The sequence below is a fragment of the Callorhinus ursinus genome, unplaced genomic scaffold (assembly GCF_003265705.2).
Source record: "Callorhinus ursinus isolate GAN/ISIS: 27379988/994484 unplaced genomic scaffold, GSC_fseal_2.0 scaffold12, whole genome shotgun sequence".
Lineage (NCBI taxonomy): Eukaryota > Metazoa > Chordata > Mammalia > Carnivora > Otariidae > Callorhinus > Callorhinus ursinus.
This window is the reverse complement of record NW_027397074.1, coordinates 77,741,233-77,762,576: the sequence shown is the minus strand read 5'-3', so window position 1 is coordinate 77,762,576 and position 21,344 is coordinate 77,741,233. Positions and strand designations below refer to the sequence as shown.

At 49.6% G+C, this 21,344-nt stretch overlaps 1 protein-coding gene and 1 long non-coding RNA gene across 6 annotated transcripts in view; one reads left to right on the top strand and one right to left on the bottom strand.

The window, feature by feature from the left end:
* The window catches only part of DENND2A (DENN domain containing 2A), a 98,312-nt gene extending 85,943 nt beyond the window's left edge, over positions 1–12,369 (top strand). For 3 of the 5 annotated variants that reach the window (XM_073899281.1, XM_025854938.2, XM_073899280.1), the window contains exons 15-20: positions 2,119–2,296; positions 3,904–3,945; positions 8,254–8,371; positions 8,748–8,993; positions 10,626–10,712; positions 12,038–12,369. In XM_073899281.1, the coding sequence (XP_073755382.1) occupies positions 2,119–2,296; positions 3,904–3,945; positions 8,254–8,371; positions 8,748–8,993; positions 10,626–10,712; positions 12,038–12,069 (703 nt within the window). In that variant the 3' untranslated portion in view covers positions 12,070–12,369. Of the gene's footprint in view, positions 1–1,568; positions 1,638–2,118; positions 2,297–3,903; positions 3,946–8,253; positions 8,372–8,747; positions 8,994–10,625; positions 10,713–12,037 lie in introns of all 5 variants that reach the window. The other 2 variants (XM_073899283.1, XM_073899282.1) reach the window with 2 other exon arrangements.
* Positions 12,370–13,043: 674 nt separating this feature from the next.
* On the bottom strand, positions 13,044–16,582 carry LOC141373918 (uncharacterized). The gene is made up of 4 exons (XR_012380373.1): positions 16,421–16,582; positions 15,566–15,707; positions 15,299–15,415; positions 13,044–13,175 (listed from the first exon to the last, which is right to left on the bottom strand). It is a non-coding gene; the product is annotated as an uncharacterized lncRNA (long non-coding RNA).
* Between the last annotated feature and the right edge of the window lie 4,762 nt (positions 16,583–21,344).

Sequence of the window (21,344 nt, the reverse complement as noted above, 5' to 3'; positions counted from 1 at the left end):
CATTTCCAGAATTTTTCATCATCTCAAACTGAAAGTCTGTCCGCTCTAGGCAACAGCTCCCCATTCTCCCTCCCCCAGCCCCTGGTCTCTATGAATTTGCCTGTTCTAAGTCCCTCATGTATAAGTGGAATTGTCCAGTATTTGCCTTTTTCTCTCTGGCTTATTTCACTTGCTAGCCAATATCTTTTAGTTCACCTCTTTTCTTCTTAAGGAAGCCAGAGCTAAGTGATCCTATTAAAACGGGCTCAGGGAAGTTTTATGAGAGTGAGGTTGCAGGCAGACCTCGGTCTGTTGCACTTTGCAGATACTGCATTTTTTGTTTTTGTTTTTTTACAAATTGAAGGTTTGGGGTGCCTGGGTGGCCCAGTCGTTAAGCGTCCGCCTTCGGCTCAGGTCATGATCCCAGGGTCTTGAGGATCAAGCCCCGCATCAGGCTCCCTGCTTGGCAGGAAGCCTGCTTCTCCCTTTCCCACTCCTCCTGCTTGTATTCCCTCTCTTGCTGTCTCTCTGTCAAAAAATAAAATCTTAACAAAAAAAATTGAAGGTTTGTGGCAACCCTGCGTCAGGCAATTTCATCAGCTCTGTTTTTCCACCAGCACTTGCTCACTTTGTGGCTCTGTGTCCCATTTTGGTAATGTCTCACAATATTTTTCATTATTATTATGTTATGGTCATCTGTGACTGGTGATTATGACTCACTGAAAGCTCAGATGATGGTTAGCATTTTTTAGCATAAACTACTTTTTAATTAAATTATGTACATTATTTTTTTAGACATAATGCTATTGCACACTTGCATACAGTATAGTATAAACATAATTTTTATATGCACTGGGAAACAAAAAAATTCATTTGACTGCCTTTTTTTGAGACATTTGCTTGATTGTGGTGGTCTGGTACAGAACTCCAAAGTATGCCTGCATAGGTGCCTGACATCAGTGGGAATCCAGTAAGGGAGCATTCATCTATGGAGAACTCAGCTTCCTTAAACTATGCCTAACAGAGCACAGCTGAGAGCCAGGGCAAATATTCAGAAGGTGGCCTAACAAAGGCATTGCTGGTTACAGGGCCTGTGCCCTGAGGAGGATGCAGTACGTTCACGGGAGAAACCATGGGCCCTCACTTTTATTTTATTCTTACATTACATGTATTTCTAACAAGCTTCTGAAGTTTCGAATCCCATGGCATTTTGGAAACAGCACAGTAGAATGAGAGCAGAGAGGGTCTGCTCACCAGCAGGCTGGTGAAGAAAGAAGAAACTGCAGGGAAGAAGAGAAGGTTGGCTCTTGCTCACTGTGGGAGGCTGCCGGGCACCCCTGTCTGCAGCACGGTGGGGCTGGTATCCCAGATGATAGTCCCGGGTAATCCCCCCATTCATCCACTCATGAACTCAGGCTCTGCACAGAGCCCTGGGAACAGTGATCACCGGAGCTCAGGGCTTGCCGATAAAGGCTGTACCATGATCACAGTTCTTTAAGGGAGACTCCCAGTGTTTTTTGTTTTTTTTTTTCAAGTTTTGAATTCTGGGTAAGGGGCAACTGTACACGAGTTTCATGTTTACACAACAGAGCCTGGGAGCTGACTGCTGACCACGTGAATACCAGAGGAGTTACCCTGTTTCCCGTGATTGCACCTAGGTATTCGTGCTTGGCTGAGCGAGTGTGTGGAAGAGAACAAAGAGAAAGCTAGTTTAGAAATATAAAAGCATCTTCAGTATGAGAAATTCGTGAGCATCCATGAGGAAAGAGGCTTTCGTTGACTCGGAAGCGTTTGGGGAAGAGGGGTGGAATTGAATGATTTGGTCAAGACCTTACGAGAATGTAACTCGCATGTGAAGGCACACTAGCAAAAATTATCTGAGGCATTAAATTCATCCTTCTAGCTGTGTCTCAAAGCCTCACACAGGCCCCACGTGCCTGGTATAATCTGTGTTCAGACTGTTACACAGTGTGCCTAATAGGTGCGTGACGCCTTTTCTGACCAACACGCCCTTGGGATGGAGTGTCTGCGTTTCTCTCCAGCCTCCTCCATGGAGGCTGCCCACCCTGTGAGCCTGAGCAGGCCCAGTCCAGAGCCCCTGAATCTGCCCCTTCTCCCCTTCTCCCCCTTCTGCTGCAGCACGCTGTCCAAGTGCTGCCACGCCATGGTGGCTGTCATCTACCCCTTCACCTGGCAGCACACCTACATCCCTGTGCTGCCGCCCGCCATGATCGACATCGTGTGCTCACCAACCCCCTTCCTCATCGGGCTGCTCACCAGCTCGCTGCCGCTGCTCCGGGAGCTGCCACTGGAAGAGGTAAGCACTGGGGACGTCCCTGTTTCCTCCCTGTGGGGGGCCAGAGGACAGAGGGGAGGTCCTGGCTGAGGCACTGCAAGCGTGCAACGTCGAGGGGTGGGGGACCCTGCAGTTTTGTCTATTAGATACAAACCCCCAGCCTGCCTCAGTAGGCCCTTGGTGACTGCAAATTCGGTTTTCTCTAAATGAACCCACTGGCCTGAAGGGCAGCGATCTACAATTTTGCCAGATGCTAAAACACTTGATCCATAAGTAGCCACCCACCCTATCCTTCCCTCCTCCCTCTCTCCAGCACCGAGGAAGAAAGCACACAGGAACTAACAAGAGCTGGAATTTATATCATGACTAATAACAGAGCTGACAAGGCTGTGCTCCTGCAAACAGGTCCTTTTTCACATCAGTTAAAAAGACAACCACCAAAATGTTCTCAGTGATGCACTTCTGGGTTTTCAGGTTTGCCCCCAAGTAGGGAGAGTCCTCCCTGGCATTTCGGTGGGTCTTTAGCCCCAGTCCCTGCCTCTAAATAATCTCTGTCCCCTGTACTGATTGCTCCCAGCCGTCAGTGAGGAAACTGGGGGGGCCTAAATGATACCACTCACTTCTGAACCCCCAGGGGAACGCCTGTCCCTGAAATTCATCCCAGGCCCCCAGATGTGGCTCCTTTAATTGCCCAGAGAGGCCTGAAGTCCCGTGAAGTATTCACCAGCACACACAGGTCTTTGAGTGTAGGTTTCAAACCTCAAGGAATTTGTCTGGGTACCCTGTGATCCCCGAAATGGCTCAGTTCGACCCCATACGTGTGTTTGAGAAGGAAGAAGAGAGCCCCCTCAGCTCCTGGGCAGGGTCTCTGGGATGTATTATGTGGATGCCTGTGTTTCCAGCTGTTGGTGAAAACATGGTGGCCATGCAGGCCCATGCTCTTCCTCCATCACAGCCAGTGGGCCCATGCTGGCCAGGGTCATGCGGGCAGACACCCAGCATTTTCCTGACCATGTGCCCTAGGCAGCTCACTTGCCTCCCCCTACATCTGGCCCTGGGTCTCAGCCCCACTCTGAGGAGAGAAGGGGAAGGTGCTTATCCTAAAAACTTCGATTAATGAAAGCCCAGCACCTGCAGCTTGACTCATTCTCCAGTTGGATCTACTCTTCTGGATTTCTCTCCTCCTATCCCATTAAGAGAAATGGCAAGGCCAAGTGGGTAGCTGGGAGGAGAGAGAGCCCTGGGAGTGGGGAATGCAGACTTGAATGGAATGGAAACAAGGAGGGGTCCTCCAGCCTCTTTCACCCACCAACCCACACACTAAAAGTCTGTCCCAGAGGCTCTGCGTCAGTCTCGGAACAGGGCAGGGAGTCCAGTCTGTGGTATACACATGTCCCAGCCTGTGGTTTCGGTGTTGAAAGCATGCAATTCTGGAAAGCCCTTCCCCACCCCCTACTCCCCCCTTCATCATTTGTGGCTAGAGTGGCAACGTCAGGAAACCACAAATGGGCCACGCCACCCCCACCCCAGCTGCCTGTCTGGATGCCAAGGACGAGGAAGGCTAAGAGTCTATCACTATATCCCGGAAGCTCTGGTGACAGGAATCGTCCCTTTCCCTCATCTTGCAGGTCCTTGTGGTCGACCTCGTCAACAATCGGTTCCTCAGACAGGTGAGTAAAAAGGCAACAACCCGCTTCTCTGTCTTCACCTCTCCGTTGTTGGAAACACAGCTTTCCAGGCCTGGAAAGGCTCTTTGGTGGGCCTGGGATTGCGAAACAGGTCAGTGGGCTTGGGCGATCCCCGGCCAGGCCTGGACTGAGAACAGGAGAGAAGGCAGGGGCCAAAGAGCAAAGGTTTGGCAAAGCATTGCGTCCCATGTGTTTTATCACAATATGCTTTTCTAACAATTAGAAGCTTTGTATAGGTTATAACTATAAACACTTGTCTTTTTTAAATGTTTTCAAAAAATAACTGTTAACAAAGTTCAGAATATAAAATCAAGTGGAAAAAATCAGGACACAAGATTATATACATTATTGTCCTGATCTTTTTTTTTCTTATTAAAAGGAGAAAGAGAAAGAAAGAAACACAGTTGGCCCTTAAACAGCGCAGGGGTTAGGGGTGCCCACCCCCTTCGTAGTTAAAAGTCTGTGCGTAATTTTTGACTCACCAGCAACTTAGTTACCAATAGCCCTACTGTTGGTCAAAAGCATTATTGTTGACAGTCAATTAACACATATTTTGTATGTTATAGGTATTATGTGCCATATTCTTACAATAAGTTAAGCTGGAGAAAAGAAAATCATAAGGAAGAGAAAATACACTTATAGGACTGTAGTGGACTTATTGAAAAAAAATCTGCCTATAACTGGCCCTGCACAGTTCAAATCTGTGTTGTTTTAGGGTCAGCATGTGTGTGTGTGCGTGCGTGCGCCTCTAAAAAAAGTTGAAAGGTCGGACTCCTGGGTGGCTCAGTCATTAAGCGTCTGCCTTTGGCTCAGGTCATGATCCCAGGGTCCTGGGATTGAGCCCCGCATGGGGCTCCCTGCTCGGTGGGAAGCCTGCTTCTCCCTCTCCCACTCCCCCTGCTTGTGTTCCCTCTCTTGCTATGTCTCTCTCTGTCAAATAAGTAAAATCTTTAAAAGATTTTATTATTTGAGAGAGAGAGAGAGTGAGAGAGAACATGAGAGAGAGAGAGAGAGAGGGAGAGAGCAGGTTCATGTGTGCAAGCAAGCAAGAGGAAGGGGCAGAGGGAGAAGCAGACACCCCGCCCAGCAGGACCCCGGGACCATGACCTGAGCCAAAGGCAGATGCTTAACCAGCTGAGCCACCCAGGTGCCCTACACATTTCTTTTCTTTTTTTTTTTTTTTAAGATTTTATTTATTTATTTGACAGAGACATAGCAAGAGAGGGAACACAAGCAGGGGGAGCGGGAGAGGGAGAAGCAGGCTTCCCGCAGAGCAGGGAGGCCAGTGCGGGGCTCGATCCCAGGACCCCGGGATCATGACCTGAACCGAAGGCAGACACTTAAAGACTGAACCACCCAGGCGCCCCTACACATTTATTTTCTCGTTATCACTTGCCAAAGAGGGCTAAGTCCTAACAGATCTTGGAAAAATTCATTACAGAAAGGTTTTCCAGGTATTCCCATGGATTGCTTTTAAACTTGGAGTTGCCATACTGCTGAAAAGTTCTGTCATGTTAATGTTTTGTTCTCTTTTGAATCATTACTTCTGTCTACTTGCCCTTCCCCAGGGCCCTCCTGCTCCGAAGTCCATGATCACACTGGTCATCTGCCCTGACCAGAGTCCCTGCTTAACACTAGCCATCTTACGGGGTGGGGGCCGTGGGGGACATTTGTTGACAATCCACTAGGTGCCAAGCACTTTTACAAAGTAATTGTACTGCATTTTTAATTTTTCCACCCAGCTTTATTGAAATATTACTGACATATATATGAGTTTACGATGTACAACATGATGATGTACTGTGAAATGATTATCACAATAAGATTAGTTGACACTTCTATCCCCTCAGATAATTAATTACCTTTTTTGTGTGTGTGCTGATAGCATTTGAGACCTACTCTTTTAACAACTTTCAAGTATACAATAGAGTATTGTTAACTATAGTCACCATGCTGTGCGTTAGATTCCCAGAACCCATTTATCTTATAACCTGAAGTTTGCACACTTTGACCACACTTACCCATTTCCCCCACCTCCTAGCTCCTGGCAACCACCATTCTACTCTAATTCTGTGAATCCAGCTTTTTTTAGATTTCACATATAAGTGAGAACATACAGCATTTGTATTTCTCTGACTCATTTCACTAAGCATAATGCCCTCAGGGTCCATCCATGTTGTCATAAAAGGCAGGATTTCCTTCTCTTTTATAACTGACTAATATTCCATTATACGTGTATATACATTCCATTGTGTGTATGTACACACACACACACACACACACACAAAATCTTATTTTCTTTATTCGTTCACCCGTGAATGAACACTTAGGTTGTTTATATGTCTTGGCCTTTGTGAATAGTGCTGCAATGAGCAAGGGGGTGCAGATATCTCTTCAAGATAGTGATTTCAGGGGTGGCTCAGTCGGGTAGGTGTCCAACTCTTGATTTCGGCTCAGGTCCTGATCTCAGGGTTGTGAGATCAAGCCCCACGTCAGGCTCCGAGCCTGGCATGGAGCCTGCTTAAGATTCTCTCCCTCTCCCTCTGCCCTTCCCCCCTGCTCACGCTCATGCTCTTTCTCTAAAAAGCAAAAAAAGGAAAGATGGTGACTTCATTTCCTTCAGACATATACCCAGAAGTGGAATTACTGAATCATATGGTAGATGAACCTCCATACTGTTTTCCATTGCAGCTGCACTAATTCACATTCCCACCAGCAGTGCGTAAGTGTACAACTATTACTGTTCATTTTTTTCACTGTACGGAAGCTTTTTAGTGTGATGTAGTCCATGCTTATTTTTGCTCTTGTTGCTTGTAGCTTTTGGTGTCATATCCAAAAAGCATTGCCAAGACCAATGTCAAGGAGCTTTTTCCCTATTTATTTCTAGTAGTTTTAATTTCAGGTCTAATCTTTAAGTCTTTAATCCATTTCATGTTAATTTTTGTGAGTGGTGTAAGATAGGGGTCCAATGTCATACCTTTGCATGAATTTCCTGGCACCATTTATTGAAAAGGCCATCATTTCCCCCATTGAATTCTTTTTTTTTTTTAAAGATTTTATTTATTTATTTGAGAGAGAGAATGAGATAGAGAGAGAGAGCATGAGAAGGGGAAGGATCAGAGGGAGAAGCAGACTCCCTGCTGAGCAGGGAACCTGATGCGGGACTCGATTCCAGGACTCCAGGATCATGACCTGAGCCGAAGGCAGTCGCTTAACCAACTGAGCCACCCAGGCGCCCCTCCCCCATTGAATTCTTAGCTCCTTTGTCAAATATTAGTTGACCATATATGCATGGGTTGATTTCTGGGCTCTTGATTCTGTTCCATTCATTGGTCTGTGTGTCTGTTTTCATGCCACTACCAGACTGCTTTGATTACTACAGCTTTGTTAATAAAGCTTGAAATCAGGAATTGTGATGCCTCCAGCTTTGTTCTTTTTTCTCAGGATTGCTTTGGCTATTCAGTGTCTTTTGTGGTTCCATGTGAATTTTAGGATTGTTTTTTCTATTTCTATAAAAAATGCCATTGCAGTCTTGGTAGGGATTGCACTGAATCTATAGATGGCTTTGGGTAAAATGGACATGTTAACAATATTGATTTTTCCAATCTGTGAATACAGAATACCTTTCCATTTCTTTATATCTCTTTCAAATTCTTTCATCCATGTCTTCTATAGCCCATTTAATCTTCACAATGAAGTAGATATTGATTGGTACCCCCATTTTACAAGTGGGGAAACTGAGGCTCATATCGCTTGTAAAAAGTGGAATCAAGAGGAGCACCTGGCTGGCTCAGTTGGAAAAGCATGCAATTCTTAATCTCAGGGTTGGGAGTTTGAGCTCCCGGTGGGGTGTAGAGGTTAATTAAATAAATAAAACTTTAAAAAAAAACCACATGGAATCAAGATTCAAACCTCAGATCTCTATCTCTAAATCATGTTTCTTGGGGCACCTGGGTGGCTCAGTCGGTTGAGCCTCTGCCTTTGGCTCAGGTCATGATCCCAGGTCCTGGGATTGAGCCCCGCATCGGGCTCCCAGCTCAGTGGGGAGCCTGCTTCTCCCTCTCCCTCTGCCACTCACCCTATTTGTGCTTGCTCTCTCTGTCTGTCAAATGTATAAATAAAATCTTTAAAAAAAATAAAAATGAGAAAATAAATCATGTTTCTTCCACTAATCCAAAAACTGTGCCAGGATTGCCCTGCAGTGTATCCAGTGTCACCTGCGGGCCAGGATGCCGCTCTCATCCCCAGAGGCACTGGGGCACCAGCCCACCTGCTGTCTCTGCTTTACAGATGGATGACGAGGATTCCATCCTCCCCAGGAAGCTTCAGGTGGCCCTGGAGCACATTCTGGAGCAGAGGAATGACCTGGCTAGTGACCAGGATGAAGGGCCCCCAGACTGCAAGCATGGTAAGAGCTCAGCCACCTCCATCTCCCTCTTCCATCATTAGAGTCGGGCAGCGAGTGGGCAGGTGACCAGCCCTTCCACGTGGCATTGAGTTAAGTAGGAAAAGTGGCCAGAGGGGCATGCAAAGAGAGAAACTGGGTGTGTAACCCCTTGATCTGGATCTCATGCTAACAATGAATTGTGAGAAAATTTTTCCCACCTCCCCCAGTTTGGCCCTAAAATACCCAATTAAAGGGGAGAAAGAAATGACTTCGTCCCTCCGGGTAACCTTGGTCTCGGAGAATGATGATCGGCTCTAGTCCTTACTTGCGCCCGCGGGGCTGTTTCGGGCTCTGCCCCCGCCCTCACTGGTGCCGGCCCCGTCCCCACTTTGCTCAGGCCCCCAGTCCAGCCCCTTGAACGAGGTGGTGTCCGAAGCCTTCGTCCGCTTCTTCGTGGAGATCGTGGGCCACTACTCCCTGTTCCTGACGGCGGGCGAGCGCGAGGAGAGGACCCTGCAGCGAGAGGCCTTCCGCAAAGCCGTCTCCTCCAAGAGCCTCCGCCGCTTCCTGGAGGTTTTCATGGAGACCCAGACCTTTCGGGGCTTCATCCAGGAGCGGGAGCTGCGCCGGCAGGATGCCAGAGGTTAGGGGGCACCTTCCGTGCCGGGGGCCGAGGCAGCTAGAGACGCCCAGGCCGGCAGAGGCAGAGGAGTGGGGAGGAAGGTCGTGGGGCCAGGGCACGGGTGGGAGGGACTGTGTGGCCTCCTCCGGGGACGCTCCATCTTGGCGCCTCGGAGCTGGTCACACTGCCCCAGAGTCGGCCTGTCTGCTCTGGCCATCTCGTCCCCGCTCACAGCCTCTCCCAGAACCACGTTCCAGGTTCGGGCAGCAGGTTTTCCTTGGGTTCCATCTTTCCCACTTGATGAAACTCTCCAGAACATGCTTTCCTGTCTCTCGCCGGCCCCTCCTCTCCTCTTCTTCAGGCCTCTCCTTCCTTCTGCCCTTCTTCCCTCCCAGTCCCCCGAGGTGTGGCACCAGCAGGCAGGAGCCGGCTGGCGGGGGACAGGGGGAAAGAGGCTGGCCGTGCCCCCCACTTTGTGTGAGCACCTCCTCACATTCAGCCTGATCGGCCGCAGCACCGGAGGTAGGACCGCAGAGACTCCCCAACTTGGGGAGCTTGTGGGTCATCTCACCATGGAGCCTGGCCTCCTGCACTCTCTCTCCTCCCTTTCCCTGTCCCCTCTGGCTGGGTTCCATCACACTTCCAGGGCTTAGGAGGGGGAGCATGTGAGGGAGGATCAAATCACTCCCCTCTCTTTCTTGCATCATAGTAAGTCCTTTTGGGAATCGGAAAGCTAGCAATGTTGGCAAAGACAGTCACTGACGGGAATTAGACCTGGGTGGGGGAGAGACACCACGGAGAAGCCGGGCCAGTGAAGACGGAGGGCAGCGAGGGCCCTGGAACAGCCTCTGGCCCCAGGCCTCCGTGTCCTCTGGTGCTGTGATGGCCCAGCCTGGGTGAAGGAACCAAAGCCCCACATGCCTGGAGCTCTTTGCAAAGTAGAGACAGAATGGCCACACATCAGGTATTCTGATGAATGGTATCTGAAGAGACACAAGGAAATTGATTAGTGTCGGAGTCACACTCCTGACGACAGGATTCCTTGAAATAGAAGCTCTGCTAACCAGATCATCTGCTTACAGATCACTATTTGATAGAAAGGTCGAGACACAAAAGCTTAAAAGTGGCATGGGAGGCGTCCTCTGTCCAGGGAAGATCAGTGAGAGGAGGAAGACAATGCCTGAAGCTCACACCTTGAGGCTAGAGGCGAAGGCCCCTTTGCGGTGCCCTGTCTGGCCTTCCTGAGCCGACAGATGGCAGACAGATTCCCTGGAAGCTAAACCACTTGGCCGGCATTCCTCTTAGGGGAGAATATGAGGAAAGGGGAGACTACAGGAGTCTGAAAGCCAGGGCGGTCTGGTTCATCTTTGAAACCACGTGCCTGGCACAGTATAGACACTTGGAAGGTGTTTGTTGAATAAAAATAGGATTTCATGTATGATCTAGCTTTACAGCCTCCCGAAGATAGTTATTGCACAAGGTCGGGCAATTATAAGGGCAATAAAAACCCTTATAAACCTTATGATTCAGAGCATGTTTATAGGAGCAGCTCGTCTCAGAAGCAAGGTTTCTTTTTTATGGCAGTAAGGAAATGGATATGTTAAGAAGAGAGAGAGAAGGAACTAAAATGGCTGGGATTTCTCTTGCTGACAGGTCTGTTTGAGGTCCGAGCCCAAGAGTACCTAGAAACACTCCCCAGTGGAGAACACAGCGGCGTCAATAAGTTCCTGAAGGGACTCGGTAAGGCCCGGCGGTCTCGGTCCCCATCACCAGCCTCTGGTTCCCCCGGGTCTCGAGTCTCGTTCGGTTCCCTCCACTGGGGCAGGTGCCAAATAATGCTCAGTGCACTGCGGCCTTGTAGGCTCCTGTTCTGATCCGGCCCCAGAGGATAGACAAGGGAAACAAAGCACCCCTCCCTGCCTCACCGGCCCCCGGGCCGCCCTGCTCTATTCCTCACTCTTCTCTCCCACACTCTTCAGCCTTCTGGGCAATTGAACTTAGGAAGCATGAGGGGAACCGAAGAAGGGTGTCTGGTAGTGAAGACCTGGAGCAGCCTCCAAATTAGTGGAAATGGGGCGCCTGGGTGGCTCAGTTGGTTAAGCGACTGCCTTCGGCTCAGGTCATGATCCTGGAGTCCCAGGATCGAGTCCCGCATCGGGCTCCCTGCTCGGCGGGGAGTCTGCTTCTCCCTCTGACCCTCCCCCTCTCATGTGCGCGCGCTCTCTCTCTCTCTCTCTCATTCTCGCTCTCTCAAATAAATAAATAAATAAAATCTTTAAAAAAAAAACAAATTAGTGGAAATGTAAGAATTATGAGGACGTTCGGGCGCCAAGCTGGCTCGGTCCATGGAACGCGCCACTCTTGATCTCAGGGGTTGTGAGTTCAAGCCCCATGTTAGGTGTAGAGATTACTTTTTTTTTTTTAAAGATTTTATTTATTTGAGAGAGAGAGAATGAGAGAGAGAGAGAGAGCATGAGACGGGGGAGGGTCAGAGGGAGAAGCAGACTCCCTGCTGAGCAGGGAGCCCGACGTGGGACTTGATCCCCGGACTCCAGGACCATGACCTGAGCCGAAGGCAGTCGCTTAACCAACTGAGCCACCCAGGCGCCCAGGTGTAGAGATTACTTAAAAAAATAAATAAAAATTAAAAAACAAAAACCAAAAGAATTAGGGCTTCGGTTTAATCGAGGGTGATGAGGCGCCCAGGGGGAGGTGCAAGTGGGCCAATACCGTGCCTTCCGCAGGACGGCTGGTTTCCTGGGGAGGCCCTCCTACCCGCCCGTGCTGCTGGGGGTTTTCTCCTCATGTGGCTCCTCAGGGACATGTTACATTCAGTGCTCCCTTTGTCACCGTTTCAGGAGCAAACACTCCTCTACAGCTCTGACACGCTTCCTTTCAAAACTGCCCACGTCCGAGCAAGATCCCTTTGCGTTGGGGAGGTTGCATGAGGAGAGGCTCCAGAGGTGGCCTGGGAGGCCGCAGTCACCCCCACCATGTCCGGGTTGAAAAGGGTAGGATTTCACTTTTGTCTGCCTGGTGACATGTTCTCATTTTCTTTTTTTTAGGCAACAAAATGAAGTTTCTCCACAAGAAATAACCTTCAGCTCAGCCTCAAGGGAAAACTTCCTCGTGGTTGCAACCACATTTTTTAAAAAACAGTCCTGGTGGCCTTTCTGAAACGCTGGGTCCTGGTTGTATGGGATAAAGGCCGGATGGTTTCCGGCTGCCCCAGGGCCTCCCCAGGACCCAGGGCCCAGCAGGTGCTGCTCCTGCAGAACAGCCCTGGAAAGGGGACCTGAGACCAGGCATGGCAGCAACTTTCAAATGGATTGTTTGGGTTGTTGGGTTTGGGATTTTTTCTATTTTTTACTCTTAGGTATTAAAAGAAAGAAAAGTGTTTGGGTTTTCTTTTTATTATGCCAGGGCTAAGAAAACTCTCTCGTGCCCTACGCCATGGTGCCCTGGTTCATCCTGCCTGGTGGCTGCGCTCTAAACCCCAGAGGAGAGGAGGAAGGGGAGGGCAGGAGCGGTGACCAGGGGCTGGGAAACAAGGCGCCCCTCTGGGTGGGGGCTGGGCACAGAGGCAGGTGGTAGGGGGGGAGGGCAGTGGAGATCGCAGGGCACTCGTGCTCACAGGTGACAGGTGTCCTCTTGGGGAAAGGATTGGCCAGTGTGTGTTACGTGCTTTCTGAGGCCTGAAGGAAGGAGCGCAAGCACCACAGACATTTGGCTTCCTGGGCTGAGCTGCACGTCCAAGGCCGGCCAGGGACGCCACCTGGTGGCCGAGGCCGTTGGTCGTGCTCCCCACTCCTCTGGGCCCGAATGGACCTGACACTTCCCGATGGCCTTTTTTCTCTTCGAAGCCATGGGACCATCCACTGCCCAAGCAGTCCATGACTTTCAGAGGGACACAGAAAAAGAGCTCTCCTCATGAGATCTGTTAATAAAATATTCTTGGGGACCTTAAAACATGTAATCCACAGCTTTGACCGTATTTCCATTTATATTGTAGGGAATGTTTCCCATCTCATTGTAGGGACCCAGATCAGCATACATGGAGGGGCTTGTGGTGTTGATGTTTACAAGAGGGGTCATCAAAACTCTGGGGCTAGCTTCATCAGACTCATGCGCCAGCTAGGCGGCTTGCCTTCTCAGGACCAGAAGCAGAGAGGTGGGGGTAAAGCTTGCACCCCAAGTCCTGTCCTGCAAAGATCACAGTGAGGATGCAGGAAGAGAAGGCAGGCAGCACAGGCAAGTTCTCAAGCAGGCCTCAGGAACACCAGGGGGCCGACCCGCTGCTTGCACATCGCACGAGCGGACCCCCTCTGGATGGCACCAGTGGTCCCGACAAAAACACACAAAAGGGATGTGCTCTGACCTTGGCAGTGGCCCAAGGACCTGTGCCACTTGGCAGAGATTCTCACTTAGGGAGTTGGGAACAGGCGGTCTAATAAGGAAAAAAAGAAGAGGAAAATGAAGTGGTTGATCTCTGTCATTCTACATTAGAGGTTCTTAACTGGAGTCATGGATGACCCCCTTCCATCCACAAGTTATAGCCAAGACTTGGTGTGTCCATTTGTGTTTTCACTTGATCTTAGCCAAAAGGCCGAGAAGCGATGTCCATTTGTGTTTTAAGAGAGGATCTACGGTTTATATCAGATTCTCAAAGGGGTCCAAGGTTGGAACCAGGCTATGCATCACAATTAGCCTAGGTGGGTACGTGTGTTTGGGGTCGAGTGGGGGAGACGGAAGGGGAATCTCTGGGGAATCTCTGGCGAATCTCTTGAGTGGTGGGGGCTCAGGAATTTGTAACTTACAAGCCCCTCAGAGTAGTTAATTTTATGAATACCAGTATTCTGCCCAGAGATGATCACTTTTAATATTTTGGAATATACCTTCTTTTCTAACTTATTTCATATTGTTTACTTAACACCTCCAAGTGAATAAATATACATCTTTGTCAACATTTCTAATGACTGTGTAACATTCTGTTTTATAGATGTATTAGAAATTAGTTTACCAATCCTCTACTCTTATGCATGCAAGCTATTTCCAGGGTTTTTTTTTTTTTAAGATTTATTTATTTATTTATTAGAGAGAGAGACAGAGAGAGCATGAGAGGGGGGAGGGTCAGAGGGAGGAGCAGACTCCCCGCCGAGCAGGGAGCCCGATGCGGGACTCGATCCCTGGACTCCAGGACCATGACCTGAGCCGAAGGCAGTTGCTTAACCAACTGAGCCACCCAGGTGCCCCCAGCTTCTGTGTCTTGCTGCACACGGAGCATTTATCCAAGAACCCAGTCCTCTAATGCCAACAAAAAGGCATACATTTTCCATGAAGAATGTGTATGTGTGTGTGTTTAGAAGCACAGGGTTTCAGTTCGCGGTGAATCACATGACTCGTTTCCCCCAGGCAGTGCTGGAGAATCCTGCCGCCTCCTTGATCCTGGGCACTTTCCCTCCTAACCACCTTGTCTTTTTCCCCCTTTTTCTTATATTGGGGTGAAATTCACAGAACATACAATCAATCGTTTTAAAGTGAACAATTCAGGGGCGCCTGGGTGGCTCAGTCATTAAGCGTCTGCCTTTGGCTCAGGTGATGATCCTGGGGTCCTGGGATCGAGCCCCGCATCGGGCTCCCTGCTCAGCGGGAAGCCTGCTTCTCCCTCTCCCACTCCCCCTGCTTGGGTTCCCTCGCTGTCTCTCTCTGTCAAATAAATAAATAAAACCTTTTTTAAATAAATAAATAAAGTGAACAATTCAGTGGCATTTAGTACACTCACAATGTTAGCAACAACCAAAAGACATTTTCATCACCCTAAAAGAAAACCCTGTACGCATTAAGCAGTTACTCCCAGGCCCTCCTCACCCCCAGCCCCTGGCAACCACCACTCTTCTTGCCATCTCCATGGGTTTATCTCCTCTGGGTATTTTATACAAGTGGGATCACGATATGTCACCTTTTGCGTCTGGTTGCTTTCACTGAGTATAATGTTTTCAAGGTGCATCCACGCTGTATCACCCAACAGTACTTCATTCCTGCTTATGGCTGAATGATATGCAGGGTATGGTTGGCACACATATTGTTTACCCATTCTTCCATCCGTGGACACTCGGTTTATTTCCACCTTTTGACCACTGAGAACAGTACTGCTGCAAACATGCGCAGTACCTGTTTTCAGTTTCTTTGAGTAGATGTACCTAGGAGTGGAATTGCTGGGTCCTATAGAAATGTCTACCTTTCAATTGGGGGGGGACCATCCGACTGATTTCCACAGTGGTGGCACTGTTTTTCATTCCCACCCACAACGTCTGAGGGCACCTCACCTTTTGATGCTTCCTTCCTTTCTTCAGACCGGTTCCAGCTTGCGCAGCTATATCCATCACCTTCCAGCCACACCTCTCAGAGAGGACCCCAAGCTTCTCAGGGGTGATTGGCACCTCCTGCGTCAGTTTGATGGGATACTAGTTTGAAATGCAGATTCCTGGGATCCACCTTAATCTACCTGGAGCTAAAGCCCTAGAACCCTTCATTGGCCAGGAGTTCCCCCGATGTCTTCACACATTTACAGGACTCTGTCTTAGGCGACTCACCTCCTCAGGTGGCTGATCTCCTCCCTTGTAAGCAAATTCTCCTTTATGTTTCACTGACAGTAATCTTAGGGCCAAGTTTTGGAAATGAGACCTCCGCCTGTATGTCCTGCGTTCAGCATTACCTAAGAGCCCCTAAAATGCTCTGCAAAATAAAAACAGAAATGAAATGGGTATACGCTTGCACGGGGCCACCCACACTCATCTGAGATATCAAACCTGGTGAATTCGGTTTTTTAAAAAAGGTCCCATTACTCAAGTTACCTTGCGCAGGCTTGAAGACAAACCCAAGGCAGTACATGCTAGGCCCCCAAAAATCCCGAGGACGGATTGCTGTGGGGATGAGCTCAGAGGAGGGCAGGGTGGGTGAGAGCAGGGGCGGGGGAGGGGGCTCAGACTTCACCATGTGAGCTGAGCTCAGAGCCGGACTCGGGTGGACAGGAGGGGCTGAAACAGGCAGAGGAGGAAAGGGAGATTCTGGCCCGAGCAGAGGTGAGTAAGAAAAGCCAGGGGCAGGTGAGAGGGGTCACTGGACTGCGCGCACCTGTGACGGCCAATTAACTTCACTCCCTGGCTTGTCGGGTGACCACACCTCGCCCTCACCCAGGTCTTGGGTGGGGCGCAGCTGCCAACCTCTGACTCCTTTTTGGTTACAATTGACGGAGGCCTGTTGCCAGCTTCCGCGGCGATGAGCCAAAAAGCACAACAGCCTCACCTTTGGTCAACCCGGGGCTCCTCAGCTGCCCCTCTTGCCCTCCTCTGCCTGCAACCATCACCCGCCCCACCCCAACCGTCTTGCTAAGAGCACCCAGTCCAGTCCTGCACCCAAACCTCACCACGGGTTGTTAATTCCCTCACCCGCATGGGCGGAATGTGGACCGAGCTGTCTTTTGGGCAGAGGACTCCAGATTCCCGGGGACTCACGCATCACTCTCTCAGGCAGGTGCGAAAGGGCTGATCCAGTGGGCAGATCTCTGGGTGGCAGCTCCGGGAGGCCTGGCCGGCGGACCCGAGCCCCTGGACCTGGAGTTTGGCCTGGGGCACAGGTTGCTCTTCTGCCCTCACTGCGCTGGTTTATCCGGCCTGGGGAAAGCCCTGAGCAGGAGCTGGCACAGCAGACTGCACCCAAGCGGGGGGGCGGGCGGGGGGGGGGGGAGTGTCAGCCACTAGGGCGACTCAGGGGCAGGTGGGTCAGGGCCCTTCCCAGCAGCGTGGGTCCACTAGCCGCATGTCCTTGGTTCCGGGGCCCCTCCCTCTGGCCTAGCCAAGCCCCTGCTGAGTCAGGTCATGGTGCTATGGAGGCAGAGGGAAGCTGAAAGCCTCCAGGGATGGGGCATCCGCCTTCCGGGGGAGCCATGGGGTTCGGGCTACACCAAGCCCGACTGTCACCATCCTGCACTTCTAGCCGTGACAAAATATTGTGCTTAAAAAACAAAAACCAGGGGCACCTGTGGCTCAGTCGTTAAGCATCTGCCTTCGGCTCAGGTCATGATCCCGGGGTCCTGGGATTGAGTCCCGCATGGGGCTCCCTGCTTGGCGGGAAGCCTGCTTCTCCCTCTGCCCCTCCCCCTCCCCTTGCTCGTGCTCCCTGCCCTCTCTTCCCCAAATAAATAAATAAAATCTTTAAAAAAAAAACAAATAAAAACAAAACCCAGGTGATCGCTGTACAACATGAATATACTTAATGCCACTGAGCTGTATAGTTTTAAAAGGGTGAAAATGATACATTTTACGTTGTGTACCTGTTAAACCCCCTCCGAGACACACACACACACACACACACACACACACACACACACACACGAACCCACAGCAATAATGTTGCAGGGCATTTATATTCTGGGAAAATTATTTTAACTCTGGCCATTTATCGTCCACACATACATTTCTATGAGATAAACACCAACTTCCTCTATGCAATTGCCTCCAAATGAAGCAGGAGAGCGAGGTTCTTGTCTCACGGAGAATGAACCTCGCAGTAAAGCGACAGAAGTTTATTGAGTGAAAATACGGAAAAAGCTCTCAAGAGTGAGAGGGGTCCCGACAGGATTGCCAACAAGGGCCTTCAGCATCGGTCTTTTATAGAAAGCTAACCAGGGAGCTTAAATCCTTTTAACATCTCTATTGATAGCACCATTGAGCAGGAACTAGTGATAACACCTTCAGTGGTTTACTTCCTTTGTAGGGTCTGGTTATTCTTTGTTGGTCACAGGTGATTATCATAAAAAAAGGCACCCTCCCCTCACCTAGAGACGGGGGGGCGGCAGGGGGTTGCCGCTGTCCTGAATGTTCTCCTTGACTTGCCATCCCCTCCATGACTGGACCTGCCTACTACCCACAGGTTCCCTGCAGCCCAAACCCTCCGCCATCTGAGGCAACACGGCGTGCCCTGCCCCCCCCCACGCGCACATGCACACACACACGTGCATGGTGACCTTCAGGGAAACATCGAAACCTCTCCACTTTAAGCAGCATGTAGAAAAAGAACCGAGGTCCCCAAGCCACTGCCCCTCCACCCCGGGGGTGGCCCCATGGGCCACCCACAGCCGGTAAAAAGAGGCAAGATCCCTGTGCGGGGATGAGAATATTCTGGGATTAGCGAGTGCTGATGGTCACACTCGTGACCACACTAGAAACCACCGAGCTGTACACTTTTAAAGGGTGAACTTTAGGGTGTGTGAGTTCTATTTCTACGAGTGGAGACCTGCCTCTGGGGCTCCAGGGGAAGGAAAGCTGGGCGTCTGGGATAAGCCCACCTTATAGCTGCCGGGGTCACGGGACCAAAGCTCCTGCAGAAGGAAGCAGCAGCTCCCAGGCCAGCATCAGGACAGTGGACGCCCCGCCGTGGGGTTGGGGCTACTGTCACAGCAACCCCGGAGACTAAGGGCCCCCACGAACGTGCACTACACTTCTCTCACAATTGGTAAACACCGTGCTCCTTACAGAAGCCTGTGTCCTCTGCAGCGGCTGATGGCATCCTCCCAAGCGACCATCCACTCCCCACCCATGAGATTACTGCATGTTCTGGACACACAGGCGTCTCCCTGATTAGTCCTCTTCCCAGGGACACATCCAGGGGCTGCGTCAAACATCTCCCTGAATCTTGGCATTGCTTCCGGCCCCTGAACCCTGGGAACAGCTCAAATGTTCTGTCCAGGGCCGTACCCTCCCTTCCTTTGCGGGCTCCCCACATCCCCAGCCCCTCGCCATCCCCACACTGGGCCGTGATTGCCAGTGTCATACCAGTGCACCGTGGACAATGCCCTCTACAGAGGAGACGGGGATGGCAGATCAGCCTCCTTCTTCTGAAAGAGCCCTAGAAGGCCGGAATGTTTTTGTCACACGTGTTCCCACACTAAGTGCTCTGTTTCTGGGGAAGGACATTTTGGGGTGTTTGCACCATTTGGAAAGGCAAGACCAGGACCCAAGGCATGAGAGAGGCTCCCTACTGTCCTTGAAGACCTGCAGGACCAAGGGAAGGAAGGACAAGGTACTTAAGGAAGGAACTTGGCCTTTCTTCCTTTTCTTTCTTTCTTTCTTTTTTTTTTTTTTTAAGGCTGAAACAACAGTGATTTGCTCTGAAGCGGCTTCAAAGAGTCCCTGAATGAATGGGCGCCTGGGTGGTTCAGTCAGTTGAGCATCCGACTCTTGGTTTTAGCTCCCATCATAATTTCAGGGTCGTGGAATCGAGTCCCATGTCGGGGCTGCTTGTCCCTCTCCCTCTGCCCTTTGCCCTGCTCTCTATCTCTGAGATAAATAAAATCTTAAAAAAAAAAAAAATGTATCCCTGAATCACACTGTTATCTGGTGCTGGTGGTTTTCCATATGGAGAAAGAAGAAAAGTGGCCCCCTACCTCTGCCCATGCTTACAAATTAATTCCAGGTATCCACCAAAGTGTGCCAAGTATTAGTTCCAGATTCTGGAAACTGTGGGTTTGAATTCTGGCTTGCCCTCACTAGCTGTGGGACTCGGAGTGACTTACCGAACATCTCTCTCAATTCCCTCATCTAGAAGATTAAAATAATAAATGGGGCTTTTATGAGGTTTAAATTAGTTAATATTTTTAAGGTTTGGAACTTGGTAAGCACCATCTAACAGCTTGTTAAAACAAACCAAAATGTAAAAAGCTAGATCTAACATTTCAGAAGCCAATATGGGAGAAAGTCTTTCTGACCTCAAGGTGGGTGAGTTCTCTGACAAGACATGGAGCGGGCAAACTATAAAGCAAAACACTGGGGCGCCTGGGTGGCTCAGTTGGTTAAGTGGCTGCCTTGGGCTCAGGTCATGACCTCAGGGTCCTGGGATCGAGTCCCTGCATCCAGCTCCCTGCTCTGCCGGAAGTCTGCTTCTCCCTCTCCCACTCCCCCTGCTTGTGTTCTTTCTGTCTCTCTCTGTCAAATAAATAAATAAAATCTTTAAATAAATAAAAATAAAGCAAAACACTGATAAATCTGAATATAGTAAAAATAAGGACTTCACACAGGAGAAGAGCCCTGAGGAGTCTTGGAACACTGTTATAATGGAGCACTAACATGACGAGCCTCACCACCAACGTGTAGAATGAAACATACTGCAGCATTCTCTTTCTACACACATCCAACAAAACAACACAGAAGAAAATTAATCTATGGTAATAAAATTCAGGAGGAGGGGCTCCGGCTGACTCAGTCGGTAGAACCTGTGACTCTTGGTCTCGAGGTCGTGAGTTCAAGCCCCACGTTGGGCCTAGAGCTTACTTTAAAAAATAAAGACTTTGTTTTTATCTGTTGATTCTTTTTTTTTTTTTAAACTTTTTTTTTTTTAAAGACTTTATTTATTTATTTTACAGGGAGAGACACAGCGAGAGATGGAACACAAGCAGGGGAGTGGGAGAGGGAGAAGCAGACTCCCCACTGAGCAGGGAGCCCGATGTGGGGCTCGATCCCAGGACCCTGGGATCATGACCTGAGCCGAAGGCAGACGCTTAACAACTGAGCCACCCAGGCACCCCTATCTGTTGATTCTTGATTGCCTTCAGCTCAAAGTATCTTTATATCAAAATGGCATATTTTCAGGTGGCATACTTTATTTTTTTTTTTTAAGATTTTATTTATTTATTTGACAGAGAGACAGATAGCAAGAGCAGGAACACAAGCAGGGGGAGTGGGAGAGGGAGAAGCAGGCTTCCCGCTGAGCAGGGAGCCCCATGCCGGGCTTGATCACAGGACCCTGGGATCATGACCCAAGCCCGAGGCAGACGCTTAACGGCTGAGCCCCCCAGGTGCCCCACATGTGACTCTTGATCTCAGGGCTGTAAGTTCGAGCCCCACGTTGGGTGTAGAGATTACTTAGAAATAAAATCTTTTTAAAATGTTGTTTTAATTGCGTTAAAGTATATATAAACATAAAATTTGCCATCTTAACCATTTCTAAGTGTAGGGTTAGCAGTGTTAAGTATATTCACTTTATTGTGCACCTGTCACCGCCATCCATCTTGAGAACTTTTTCCCCATCCCCAACTGGAACTGTGGACCCATTGAATAAGACTCCCCCTGCTCCCTTACCATCACCCCCACTCCTGACAAATTCTATTCTACTTCCTGCCTCTAGGAATTTGACTAGTCTAGGTACCTCACGAAGGTGGAGTCATGCAGTATCTGCCCTTAGCATAATGTCCTTAAGGTTCATCCATGTTGGAGCCTGGAATTCCATTCCATTTTAAGTCTAAACAATATTCATTCCAGTATATGTATATGCCATGTTTTGTTTATCCATTTACCTGTCAATGGGCATTGGGGTCAC